General features: G+C 34.1%; 1 protein-coding gene across 1 annotated transcript; it reads right to left on the bottom strand.

Moving 5' to 3' along the window:
• Positions 1-9797: 9797 nt before the first annotated feature.
• On the bottom strand, positions 9798-12714 carry LOC138205676 (protein yippee-like 5). The gene is made up of 3 exons (XM_069161810.1): positions 12564-12714; positions 11335-11501; positions 9798-10589 (listed from the first exon to the last, which is right to left on the bottom strand). The coding sequence occupies exons 2-3, from the start codon at positions 11473-11475 to the stop codon at positions 10368-10370; spliced, it is 363 nt and encodes a 120-aa protein (XP_069017911.1). The 5' UTR covers positions 11476-11501; positions 12564-12714; the 3' UTR covers positions 9798-10367.
• Between the last annotated feature and the right edge of the window lie 2329 nt (positions 12715-15043).

Raw genomic sequence — 15043 nt, 5'->3', positions numbered from 1 at the left:
GTCATACTATAGTGTGATGTTTTGGACGACATACTATGGCATGAGTTTTTCTTCATATTTTAGACAGCATATTAAAGTATTAAGTATTTTAATTTTTTTGGGCCAAAACAAAATGTCATACTATAGTATGACTTTTTGTTGATTTTTGGGTCGATGAAAAAGTCATACTATAGTGTGATGGTTTGGACGACATACTATGGCATGAGTTTTTCTTCATATTTTAGACAACATACTATTATTAAACATTAAGTACTTTTAATTTTTTGGGCAGAAAAAAAAGGTCATGACTTTTTTGACAAATACATACATTGCTTCCAGTTGGACTCAAACCCATGGTCTTCTGACTGCAAGGCAGCAGCACTTACCACTGTACCATTGTGCCTGTATTTGTATAGAATGGGTTTTTTCAGGTTTATTTGACAACATGCCTTAGCATAACTTCAAATTTTTGGGATGAAAAAAAAGTCGTACTATAGTATGACGTTGTGGACGAAACACTACGGTATGACTTTTTCTTCATATTTTAGACAACATATTAAAGTATTAAGTATTTTAATTTTTTTGGGCTAAAACAAAATGTCATACTATAGTATGACTTTTTGGTTATTATTGGGTCGACGAAAAAGTCATACTATAGTGTGATGGTTTGGACGACATACTATGGCATGAGTTTTTCTTCATATTTTAGACAACATATTAAAGTATTAAGTATTTTAATTTTTTTGGGCCAAAACAAAATGTCATACTATAGTATGACTTTTTTGACAAATACAGACATTGCTTCCAGTTGGACTCGAACCCATGGCCTTCGTATGACTTTTTGTTGATTTTTGGGTCGATGAAAAAGTCATACTATAGTGTGATGGTTTGGACGATATACTATGGCATGAGTTTTTCTTCATATTTTAGACAACATACTATTATTAAATATTAAGTATTTTTAATTTTTTTGGGCGGAAAAAAAAGGTCATGAATTTTTGACATATACTTACATTGCTTCCAGTTGGACTCAAACCCATGGCCTTCTGACTGCAAGGGAGCAGCACTAACCACTGTACCATTGTGCCTGTATTTGTATAGAGTGGGTTTTTTCAGGTTTATTTGACAACATGCCTTAGCATAACTTCAAATTTTTGGGATGAAAAAAAAGTCGTACTATCGTGTGACGTTGTGGACGAAACACTACGGTATGACTTTTTCTTCATATTTTAGACAACATATTAAAGTATTAAGTATTTTAATTTTTTTGGGCCAAAACAAAATGTCATACTATAGTATGACTTTTTGGTGATTTTTGGGTCGATGAGAAAGTCATACTATAGTGTGATGTTTTGGACGACATACGATGGCATGAGTTTTTCTTCATATTTTAGACAACATATTAAAGTATTAAGTATTTTAATTTTTTTGGGCCAAAACAAAATGTCATATTATAGTATGACTTTTTGGTGATTTTTGGGTAGATGAAAAAGTCATACTATAGTGTGATGTTTTGGACGACATACTATGGCATGAGTTTTTCTTCATATTTTAGACAACATATTAAAGTATTAAGTAATTTAATTTTTTTGGGCCAAAACAAAATGTCATATTATAGTATGACTTTTTGGTGATTTTTGGGTAGATGAAAAAGTCATACTATAGTGTGATGTTTTGGACGACATACTATGGCATGAGTTTTTCTTCATATTTTAGACAACATATTAAAGTATTAAGTATTTTAATTTTTTTGGGCCAAAACAAAATGTCATATTATAGTATGACTTTTTGGTGATTTTTGGGTAGATGAAAAAGTCATACTATAGTGTGATGTTTTGGACGACATACTATGGCATGAGTTTTTCTTCATATTTTAGACAACATATTAAAGTATTAAGTAATTTAATTTTTTTGGGCCAAAACAAAATGTCATATTATAGTATGACTTTTTGGTGATTTTTGGGTAGATGAAAAAGTCATACTATAGTGTGATGTTTTGGACGACATACTATGGCATGAGTTTTTCTTCATATTTTAGACAACATATTAAAGTATTAAGTATTTTAATTTTTTTGGGCCAAAACAAAATGTCATACTATAGTATGACTTTTTGTTGATTTTTGGGTCGATGAAAAAGTCATACTATAGTGTGATGGTTTGGACGACATACTATGGCATGAGTTTTTCTTCATATTTTAGACAACATACTATTATTAAATATTAAGTATTTTTAATTTTTTGGGCGGAAAAAAAAGGTCATGAATTTTTGACATATACATACATTGCTTCCAGTTGGACTCAAACCCATGGCCTTCTGAGTGCAAGGGAGCAGCACTAACCACTGTACCATTGTGCCTGTATTTGTATAGAATGGGTTTTTTCAGGTTTATTTGACAACATGCCTTAGCATAACTTCAAATTTTTGGGATGAAAAAAAAGTCGTACTATCGTATGACGCTGTGGACGAAACACTACGGTATGACTTTTTCTTCATATTTTAGACAACATATTAAAGTATTAAGTATTTTAATTTTTTTGGGCCAAAACAAAATGTCATATTATAGTATGACTTTTTGGTGATTTTTGGGTCGATGAGAAAGTCATACTATAGTGTGATGTTTTGGACGACATACGATGGCATGAGTTTTTCTTCATATTTTAGACAACATATTAAAGTATTAAGTATTTTAATTTTTTTGGGCCAAAACAAAATGTCATACTATAGTATGACTTTTTGGTGATTTTGGGGTAGATGAGAAAGTCATACTATAGTGTGATGTTTTGGACGACATACTATGGCATGAGTTTTTCTTCATATTTTAGACAACATATTAAAGTATTAAGTATTTTAATTTTTTTGGGCCAAAACAAAATGTCATACTATAGTATGACTTTTTGGTGATTTCTGGGTGGATGAAAAAGTCATACTATAGTGTGATGTTTTGGACGACATACTATGGCATGAGTTTTTCTTCATATTTTAGACAGCATATTAAAGTATTAAGTATTTTAATTTTTTTGGGCCAAAACAAAATGTCATACTATAGTAGGACTTTTTGTTGATTTTTGGGTCGATGAAAAAGTCATACTATAGTGTGATGGTTTGGACGACATACTATGGCATGAGTTTTTCTTCATATTTTAGACAACATACTATTATTAAATATTAAGTATTTTTAATTTTTTGGGCGGAAAAAAAAGGTCATGAATTTTTGACATATACATACATTGCTTCCAGTTGGACTCAAACCCATGGCCTTCTGACTGCAAGGGAGCAGCACTAACCACTGTACCATTGTGCCTGTATTTGTACAGAATGGGTTTTTTCAGGTTTATTTGACAACATGCCTTAGCATAACTTCAAATTTTTGGGATGAAAAAAAAGTCGTACTATCGTATGACGTTGTGGACTAAACACTACGGTATGACTTTTTCTTCATATTTTAGACAACATATTAAAGTATTAAGTATTTTAATTTTTTTGGGCCAAAACAAAATGTCATACTATAGTATGACTTTTTGGTTATTATTGGGTAGATGAAAAAGTCACACTATAGTGTGATGTTTTGGACGACATACGATGGCATGAGTTTTTCTTCATATTTTAGACAACATATTAAAGTATTAAGTATTTTAATTTTTTTGGGCCAAAACAAAATGTCATACTATAGTATGACTTTTTGGTGATTTTTGGGTGGATGAAAAAGTCATACTATAGTGTGATGTTTTGGACGACATACTATGGCATGAGTTTTTCTTCATATTTTAGACAACATATTAAAGTATTAAGTATTTTAATTTTTTTGGGCCAAAACAAAATGTCATACTATAGTATGACTTTTTGGTGATTTTTGGGTGGATGAAAAAGTCATACTATAGTGTGATGGTTTGGACGACATACTGTGGCATGAGTTTTTCTTCATATTTTAGACAACACATTAAAGTATTAAGTATTTTTAATTTTTTGGGCGGAAAAAAAAGGTCATGAATTTTTTGACAAATACATACATTGCTTCCAGTTGGACTCAAACCCATGGCCTTCTGACTGCAAGGCAGCAGCACTAACCACTGTACCATTGTGCCTGTATTTGTATAGAATGTGTTTTTTCAGGTTTATTTGACAACATGCCTTAGCATAACTTCAAATTTTTGGGATGAAAAAAAAGTCGTACTATAGTATGGCGTTGTGGACGAAACACTACGGTATGACTTTTTCTTCATATTTTAGACAACATATTAAAGTATTAAGTATTTTAATTTTTTTGGGCCAAAACAAAATGTCATATTATAGTATGACTTTTTGGTGATTTTTGGGTAGATGAAAAAGTCATACTATAGTGTGATGTTTTGGACGACATACTATGGCATGAGTTTTTCTTCATATTTTAGACAACATATTAAAGTATTAAGTAATTTAATTTTTTTGGGCCAAAACAAAATGTCATACTATAGTGTGACTTTTTGGTGATTTTTGGGTAGATGAAAAAGTCATACTATAGTGTGATGGTTTGGACGACATACGATGGCATGAGGTTTTCCTTCATATTTTAGACAACATATTAAAGTATTAAGTATTTTAATTTTTTTGGGCCAAAACAAAATGTCATATTATAGTATGACTTTTTGGTGATTTTTGGGTAGATGAAAAAGTCATACTATAGTGTGATGTTTTGGACGACATACTATGGCATGAGTTTTTCTTCATATTTTAGACAACATACTATTATTAAACATTAAGTACTTTTAATTTTTTGGGCAGAAAAAAAAGGTCATGACTTTTTTGACAAATACATACATTGCTTCCAGTTGGACTCAAACCCATGGTCTTCTGACTGCAAGGCAGCAGCACTTACCACTGTACCATTGTGCCTGTATTTGTATAGAATGGGTTTTTTCAGGTTTATTTGACAACATGCCTTAGCATAACTTCAAATTTTTGGGATGAAAAAAAAGTCGTACTATAGTATGGCGTTGTGGACGAAACACTACGGTATGACTTTTTCTTCATATTTTAGACAACATATTAAAGTATTAAGTATTTTAATTTTTTTGGGCCAAAACAAAATGTCATATTTTAGTATGACTTTTTGGTGATTTTGGGGTAGATGAAAAAGTCATACTATAGTGTGATGGTTTGGACGACATACGATGGCATGAGTTTTTCTTCATATTTTAGACAACATATTAAAGTATTAAGTATTTTAATTTTTTTGGGCCAAAACAAAATGTCATATTATAGTATGACTTTTTGGTGATTTTTGGGTAGATGAAAAAGTCATACTATAGTGTGATGTTTTGGACGACATACTATGGCATGAGTTTTTCTTCATATTTTAGACAACATATTAAAGTATTAAGTATTTTAATTTTTTTGGGCCAAAACAAAATGTCATATTATAGTATGACTTTTTGGTGATTTTTGGGTAGATGAAAAAGTCATACTATAGTGTGATGTTTTGGACGACATACTATGGCATGAGTTTTTCTTCATATTTTAGACAACATATTAAAGTATTAAGTATTTTAATTTTTTTGGGCCAAAACAAAATGTCATATTATAGTATGACTTTTTGGTGATTTTTGGGTAGATGAAAAAGTCATACTATAGTGTGATGTTTTGGACGACATACTATGGCATGAGTTTTTCTTCATATTTTAGACAACATATTAAAGTATTAAGTAATTTAATTTTTTTGGGCCAAAACAAAATGTCATATTATAGTATGACTTTTTGGTGATTTTTGGGTAGATGAAAAAGTCATACTATAGTGTGATGTTTTGGACGACATACTATGGCATGAGTTTTTCTTCATATTTTAGACAACATATTAAAGTATTAAGTATTTTAATTTTTTTGGGCCAAAACAAAATGTCATACTATAGTATGACTTTTTGTTGATTTTTGGGTCGATGAAAAAGTCATACTATAGTGTGATGGTTTGGACGACATACTATGGCATGAGTTTTTCTTCATATTTTAGACAACATACTATTATTAAATATTAAGTATTTTTAATTTTTTGGGCGGAAAAAAAAGGTCATGAATTTTTGACATATACATACATTGCTTCCAGTTGGACTCAAACCCATGGCCTTCTGAGTGCAAGGGAGCAGCACTAACCACTGTACCATTGTGCCTGTATTTGTATAGAATGGGTTTTTTCAGGTTTATTTGACAACATGCCTTAGCATAACTTCAAATTTTTGGGATGAAAAAAAAGTCGTACTATCGTATGACGCTGTGGACGAAACACTACGGTATGACTTTTTCTTCATATTTTAGACAACATATTAAAGTATTAAGTATTTTAATTTTTTTGGGCCAAAACAAAATGTCATATTATAGTATGACTTTTTGGTGATTTTTGGGTCGATGAGAAAGTCATACTATAGTGTGATGTTTTGGACGACATACGATGGCATGAGTTTTTCTTCATATTTTAGACAACATATTAAAGTATTAAGTATTTTAATTTTTTTGGGCCAAAACAAAATGTCATACTATAGTATGACTTTTTGGTGATTTTGGGGTAGATGAGAAAGTCATACTATAGTGTGATGTTTTGGACGACATACTATGGCATGAGTTTTTCTTCATATTTTAGACAACATATTAAAGTATTAAGTATTTTAATTTTTTTGGGCCAAAACAAAATGTCATACTATAGTATGACTTTTTGGTGATTTCTGGGTGGATGAAAAAGTCATACTATAGTGTGATGTTTTGGACGACATACTATGGCATGAGTTTTTCTTCATATTTTAGACAGCATATTAAAGTATTAAGTATTTTAATTTTTTTGGGCCAAAACAAAATGTCATACTATAGTAGGACTTTTTGTTGATTTTTGGGTCGATGAAAAAGTCATACTATAGTGTGATGGTTTGGACGACATACTATGGCATGAGTTTTTCTTCATATTTTAGACAACATACTATTATTAAATATTAAGTATTTTTAATTTTTTGGGCGGAAAAAAAAGGTCATGAATTTTTGACATATACATACATTGCTTCCAGTTGGACTCAAACCCATGGCCTTCTGACTGCAAGGGAGCAGCACTAACCACTGTACCATTGTGCCTGTATTTGTACAGAATGGGTTTTTTCAGGTTTATTTGACAACATGCCTTAGCATAACTTCAAATTTTTGGGATGAAAAAAAAGTCGTACTATCGTATGACGTTGTGGACTAAACACTACGGTATGACTTTTTCTTCATATTTTAGACAACATATTAAAGTATTAAGTATTTTAATTTTTTTGGGCCAAAACAAAATGTCATACTATAGTATGACTTTTTGGTTATTATTGGGTAGATGAAAAAGTCACACTATAGTGTGATGTTTTGGACGACATACGATGGCATGAGTTTTTCTTCATATTTTAGACAACATATTAAAGTATTAAGTATTTTAATTTTTTTGGGCCAAAACAAAATGTCATACTATAGTATGACTTTTTGGTGATTTTTGGGTGGATGAAAAAGTCATACTATAGTGTGATGTTTTGGACGACATACTATGGCATGAGTTTTTCTTCATATTTTAGACAACATATTAAAGTATTAAGTATTTTAATTTTTTTGGGCCAAAACAAAATGTCATACTATAGTATGACTTTTTGGTGATTTTTGGGTGGATGAAAAAGTCATACTATAGTGTGATGGTTTGGACGACATACTGTGGCATGAGTTTTTCTTCATATTTTAGACAACACATTAAAGTATTAAGTATTTTTAATTTTTTGGGCGGAAAAAAAAGGTCATGAATTTTTTGACAAATACATACATTGCTTCCAGTTGGACTCAAACCCATGGCCTTCTGACTGCAAGGCAGCAGCACTAACCACTGTACCATTGTGCCTGTATTTGTATAGAATGTGTTTTTTCAGGTTTATTTGACAACATGCCTTAGCATAACTTCAAATTTTTGGGATGAAAAAAAAGTCGTACTATAGTATGGCGTTGTGGACGAAACACTACGGTATGACTTTTTCTTCATATTTTAGACAACATATTAAAGTATTAAGTATTTTAATTTTTTTGGGCCAAAACAAAATGTCATATTATAGTATGACTTTTTGGTGATTTTTGGGTAGATGAAAAAGTCATACTATAGTGTGATGTTTTGGACGACATACTATGGCATGAGTTTTTCTTCATATTTTAGACAACATATTAAAGTATTAAGTAATTTAATTTTTTTGGGCCAAAACAAAATGTCATACTATAGTGTGACTTTTTGGTGATTTTTGGGTAGATGAAAAAGTCATACTATAGTGTGATGGTTTGGACGACATACGATGGCATGAGGTTTTCCTTCATATTTTAGACAACATATTAAAGTATTAAGTATTTTAATTTTTTTGGGCCAAAACAAAATGTCATATTATAGTATGACTTTTTGGTGATTTTTGGGTAGATGAAAAAGTCATACTATAGTGTGATGTTTTGGACGACATACTATGGCATGAGTTTTTCTTCATATTTTAGACAACATACTATTATTAAACATTAAGTACTTTTAATTTTTTGGGCAGAAAAAAAAGGTCATGACTTTTTTGACAAATACATACATTGCTTCCAGTTGGACTCAAACCCATGGTCTTCTGACTGCAAGGCAGCAGCACTTACCACTGTACCATTGTGCCTGTATTTGTATAGAATGGGTTTTTTCAGGTTTATTTGACAACATGCCTTAGCATAACTTCAAATTTTTGGGATGAAAAAAAAGTCGTACTATAGTATGACGTTGTGGACGAAACACTACGGTATGACTTTTTCTTCATATTTTAGACAACATATTAAAGTATTAAGTATTTTAATTTTTTTGGGCTAAAACAAAATGTCATACTATAGTATGACTTTTTGGTTATTATTGGGTCGACGAAAAAGTCATACTATAGTGTGATGGTTTGGACGACATACTATGGCATGAGTTTTTCTTCATATTTTAGACAACATATTAAAGTATTAAGTATTTTAATTTTTTTGGGCCAAAACAAAATGTCATACTATAGTATGACTTTTTTGACAAATACAGACATTGCTTCCAGTTGGACTCGAACCCATGGCCTTCGTATGACTTTTTGGTGATTTTTGGGTCGAAGAAAAAGTCATACTATAGTGTGATGGTTTGGACGACATACTAAAGTATTAAGTATTTTTTTATTTTTTGGGCGGAAAAAAAAGGTCATGACTTTTTTGACAAATACATACATTGCTTCCAGTTGGACTCAAACCCATGGCCTTCTGCCTGCAAGGCAGCAGCACTAACCACTGTACGACATACTGATGTCTTAAGTATTTTAAAATTTTTTGGGCCGAAAAAACCCATCATACTACGGTTTGAGTCCTGCTCTGTTCAAACATAACACAACATACTATACTTATTTTTTAGGTTTTTTGGTTTTTCAGTCAGTTTGGATGACTTTTTTATGATTTTTTGGAGGACACATTTTCAATATCTATATACTTATATGTATATATATATATATATAATCACAGCGGGGTCTTAGCGGGGGCAAATGTCATTTCGACCCCCCAATGTAAATATTATGGTTACACCACTGGCTTTAAAACTGAAGAACCCATTGACATAGGATCAGTAAATCAGACGGATGGAAGATCTTTGCAGCAAATGCGTACTTATTGTTGATTTGAACATATTGAAATGAACAAATTTAGCTTTTTCTATCGCTGTAAAACACATTCTGACGAACTTTCTCATCATTTTCAGAAGATAAATAAAGTGGATGAAAATCTCATAGGCTGAAACTGATACAAGGTTCAGTGAAAGTGACATCAACATGATCAATTAATATTACAAGTTTTTTTTTTAATGTTATAATAAGGAACACTCTGACACAGCTAACATTGAAAAGTAATGTAATACTTATTTGACAATTAAACAATTTCCAGCAAACTATCACATTGAACACTTGCTTGAAAAGGAATGTTTTGTAGCATAATGTTTAGCGACTAACTTTATTTCACTAAATCCAACAGCATCAATAGTCTCAACTGGCCCAGTCTTCTGGTAAGATTCACCAACTGTATGAGCAATTCCTCTTGGTCCGACAGTGGCCAACATCCCACCACACCTACGCGTCACATTGGGCACACATTGAAACAGTAGGCGATCTTAAATGGGAAGAAAGGCAACAGCATTTCCTCTCTCAAGAGAAATCCCGAGATGTTGAAACTTAAGGGACAATATCCACCACTTCCTGTTTCATCTTCCCACAAACACCCAGCCTGTGATATTTTTTTTGGTGTAACTCTAATCACAAATGGAACACGGTCCATGCAAGTCCAGGCACTACTGCTGGAGGGAAAGCGGTCGTGCGCACGGATTGAGCATTGCCCGGCAGTAACTGGAGCGAGCTCAGGAGTTGTCGGAGGGAACGTGTTCGAAGCCTTCACTCTCCCTCACCAGCGCCCTCTCCAGGATGACTCGGCCCTCCTTGTAGCGCTGACTTTCCTCGGTGGCGAACTCGTACATCCAGCCCAGCTTGCTGTTGCAGTTCTTGCAGCTGACGTCGCGCACCATGTGTCTCCCTGTCAGCATGACTCTGTCCTGCACCTCGCTGTGCTGCAGATTCACAACCTGGAGAGCAGCAATCGCACATATGTCACTGTAACGGTTAACTGCTTCTATACAGGGGATTTATTGGGTTTTTCAAGCAAAGTAAAGTCAAATCATTTAAGAAAACATTTCAGAGTTGAATAGGAATAAATGTAGATACAAAGTAAACAGAACTCAAGTGAGCCAAAGCTGACAAGTTTAAAATGTTTAGATTTTTTTTGGTTCAATCAAGCCTAAAACCCAAAAGATATTAAACCACAATGATATAAAAACAGAGAAAAGCTAAAAATCCTCATATTTAAGAAACTGGAACCCTGGAACATTTGGCATTTTTGCTTAAAACTGCCCCATGCCATGTTTTAATGATATCCACAATTATATCTTGATGTTCTTTGCGTTGTTTTGGGAAATTAGACCCTTTTTTTCCCCTTGTACTGGATAAAAACATTTAAAAAAAACTGCGTTCATGCTCATTTTTAATCTGTTACTGTTAATTTGAAATGCTTGCTGGCATCTGGCAGCAAATGAGAAACTGATCATGATATGGATAGTGAAATTTATTTACAATCTACCGAGCTATACGCACAGTATATCTCAGTGTTAACACGAACTGAAACATCTGGCTCAGGTTAAAGTCCGACCACATCATCCAAAGATGTGTGTTTCTGCATGTTAACAACAGTCCAGTTAAATTACAGCAGCACAAAAAGCATTGTTGTCTTTGATGACTGGTGTACTTCATGTGAAGGAAGCGATGCGCAGGTACCTTGTTGAAGAGGAAAGCTCGGCCGGTCGCTCCTGTGAAGCGGGTGGAGATGAGCTCAGTTCGGTTGGTCAGGATGGTGTCACAGTTGGCACAGGAGAAGAGGCGAGTCCCGCCGATGTGATCTAGGAAGATACGTCCCATTGTGTCTACAACTGGGTACGGACAGCCTGAAGTAAAGAAAGCAGCCGTTAGATGATCTCTCCCACTTAAACATAAATACAGTGAATTATTTTGCCCCAAAACAAAAAACAAAAAAAATGTCATCAGGCAAAATTCATACAGTTCAATGAATTTCTAAAGAGATTTCGAGTGATTTAAAATCTGTAGGATTATTTGGTTGTCTTTTCGAGTGTTTGATCCTTGTCACTGAGATGTTGTTGTGAGTAGGATTTTTTTTTTTAAATTGCACATTTATTGGCAAATGGGCATAATAAAGACCCAACACATAAATGCAACATTCAAAATAGTGTTTTTCTCACGGGTGAAAAATATGCAGTTATTGAGAGCATAAACTTGTCTACCATCAGAGATTTTGTTCTGTTTCTAATGTTTCCAATCCCATATCTGATTTAGACACTTTTGGGTGCAAATAAATGTGTAAATCTAATTTACTGGTTGCAGATTTTTTTTCTGGATTTGCCAAAGATATTCCAGTTCGGTCCTTTTAATAAATTAAATAGCTGATTTTCCAGAAAGGTTATTACATCACACAGATATGACATAAAAGCATATATATCACAGAGGATTTTATCCATTGTGCCTGCTCCTTTTCCTTGCTGCATTTTTTTTTTTTTTTATGTCATTATGGAAAATTTTGATGGACATATTACCATTTTCTGACAGATTAATCAACAATGACAAAAATGGATGGTTTAATCCCGATTAAAAATTATAACAGTTTAGTTTTACTCTGAAAGATCCATTCATAAGAAGAAACTAGTAGGCTATTATTGACTAGAGACCTTTGGATTTCTGACATTATTAGGAGCCACCTGAAGGCATCATCAGGCCTGGTATGTCTATAACAAGGTTACAGGAAACTGTGATTCAGCTTGCTTCATAATAAATGTGCAAAGCTGCAGTTTAAAAAAATAAAAAAATAAACGGTACGCTTTCAACCTTGTAGGAAAACTGTCTAAAATGATGATGTCAAAGTCACCCAAACAATAGCCAACTAACGGTAACATTAATAGGCCAAACAGGCTTTCAGGAGACTCCACATTTCTCACCTCGCAAAGTGAACTGAAAGAAAAAGACCCGTCGAGATATTTTGAGTCGCTGAGTCGTCTTTATTCTCCAGTTCAAGAATAATTTAGTGTTTCCTCTGTTGTTATGATCGTCAAACTCAACACAGAGAGCAGTTGATGCAATTATGGCGTTTTTTTTTCAGTCAATTCACCAGGATGAGAGTGGTAGTTTCTGGTTTGGACTTTCAAAATAAAAGCAAAGTTGGTAAAATATTTTTTTTTAAAAGTAAAACTTGAAGTGAGACAATTTCAGAAACCCAATTAATACTGAATTCAATGATAATTATAATCTTAAACCTGCCTTATCTGCATCTCCTCTGTATTTACAACCAGCCATAGAAAAGGCTGTACTTTTATTTTGAATGCCTTGTGTTACCACTGTTTACCGTGTATCTATGCTGGCTTGATGCACCTCCCAATTACGGCCACTAGGAGGCAGCAAAGCACACCGCGATAGAAACCCAATGGCAGACTCGTGGAAGTAAACGTTGCAGCGACTACTTTCTGCAACTGTAACAAAACAGTGCTATTTAATGCCTACTAATGGTGGGTTGTTACTTCCCAGGATCGTTACCTTGCATCAAACATGTGTTGTTAAATTAGGGCCAAGACACCTGCTGACAAAGATCATGGAGCCACCCTAGAGAAGAGAAGAGTTTAATCTGTAAGAAAATATGTATATGTAGCTCATATTTTAGTAGATGAATATAGAAAATGTTTTAGATGTCAAGCTAAATCACCGTGCAAAGTTGCATAGAGTAGGAGCATGAAGTACAAGTACCTCAAAGCGGTGTAAGTAAAGAGTGTCTGCTGTCAGGTGTACTTTTGATGATTTTACTTTATTTATTACAGTAAAGTTGCTGTACTTTGGCTGATCAACCTCGTTTACTGTAACAAACGCTGCAGTCAGATAAAACCAAAATGAAAAACAACAGAAAATCCTACACTCTTGACTGCAAGCCCTCCTTAATCTAAACTCATCTACTGTCCGGCTCCACCTCCACCACCTCAGTCAGGTCTTTGCTTCCATACTATACACCTCACGCACTTTCTCCTCTCTTTCTTTTATATGTCCTCACCAGACTTAAAAAGCTCCGAAGCCTCCTTCTTTAAGATGGTGTGTCAAAGCCATCTCCCCAAATACCACAGAGAGATATCCCTCCTCCGGGATGACTGACTGCATCTGTTGTCAAATCATATCTGTGTGCTCGGAGCTGCCAGAAAAGCAGCGATCAGTGACATCCATCTGGTGGTGTATCCCTCCAATAGGTGCGGTATTTGAAGGCAGTCATGTCTCCCTTCACTTCTTCTTATCTCTTTGAGCCTCTCCTTTGTTCCTTCAGTTAATTAAGAAGGAACTTGAGGGATTTTATTGTCAGTTTTGTGGGAACTATCCAAACATGCTCTTTGATGATTCATTTTTCCCCCCCAAAGATTTACTCCAATCTGACAATTGATTTTTCATTTTTACAACAGGAAGGCTCTTAGACCTTCTGTTTGCCAGGTTTAAAGAAATGTGAAAAGTAAGTACACCCCATGGAAACTGTTTACTTTTTTTTTTTTTTTTAACGCATTTGGATGATCAAACATGTGATTTTCCCTGACACAGCACCTATAAAGGGAACATTATCATTATCCTGTTGAAAAGTTTTCTTCTGGTTCAACATTCGGACATATGGCCTCATGTTGAATACAATACTGCCTTGAGACAAAGAAGGAAGATGGTGCCTTAACACAAGTAGGCCAATTTGTTTTGAAGTGTTTGCAGAGATCATGTGCTATAAATGTAACTACAGGACTGACTTGTCAGCCCAACCAAGTCCATTCAAAGATTAGCATAGATCGGGGAGATAATATCATGCCACAGCAGGAGGTTCACCGAGAGTTAATGTCCTTGACAGAAGATAACAGATTGCAGAAGTGGCGTAACCGCAGCATTCAACATGCTGGGAGCTTTGATAAAGTCTGTATTCGCGGGATAAAAGTATTAGGTAAATCTGGGAAACTGACAACATAATATATTTGCCCTCATTTCTGATCATCCTCTCAGATAAGAGGTAAATTGTTGTTTCACCTTAGCAGTAATTCTAAAGAGAGAGATAGCATCGACTCACTGAGCTATTATCCAATATCATCTGTTCCCCCTTGCACCTGTGGTGCTTTGCCCCATCACACCACAGACATAATCATTCACACAGTTAAACCATTAACCAGCGCATTAAGTGGCGAGATCCCTGACCTTTTTACTGTAGTAGTTGAGGGGTCAAGTCAACATCCCACTAACGTATACTGTGTATTAGGAGTTAAAGAAACAGCTCAACACTTTGGGAAACATACCTTTGCATAAAGAATGCAAACAGGGAAATAGCCTGGCTCGGTCCGCCTACAAGCCACCAGCACCTCTGAAGGGACTTCTGGAGTCTCGACTGAGGCTGACAGGGAAGTAGAAGAGACTCCAGGAG

The sequence above is a fragment of the Embiotoca jacksoni genome, unplaced genomic scaffold, assembly GCF_022577435.1.
Source record: "Embiotoca jacksoni isolate LCO1_2020_lvr unplaced genomic scaffold, fEmbJac1.0.p SCAF_29, whole genome shotgun sequence".
Classification (NCBI taxonomy): Eukaryota; Metazoa; Chordata; class Actinopteri; family Embiotocidae; genus Embiotoca; species Embiotoca jacksoni.
This window is presented reverse-complemented; position numbering and strand designations above follow the sequence as displayed.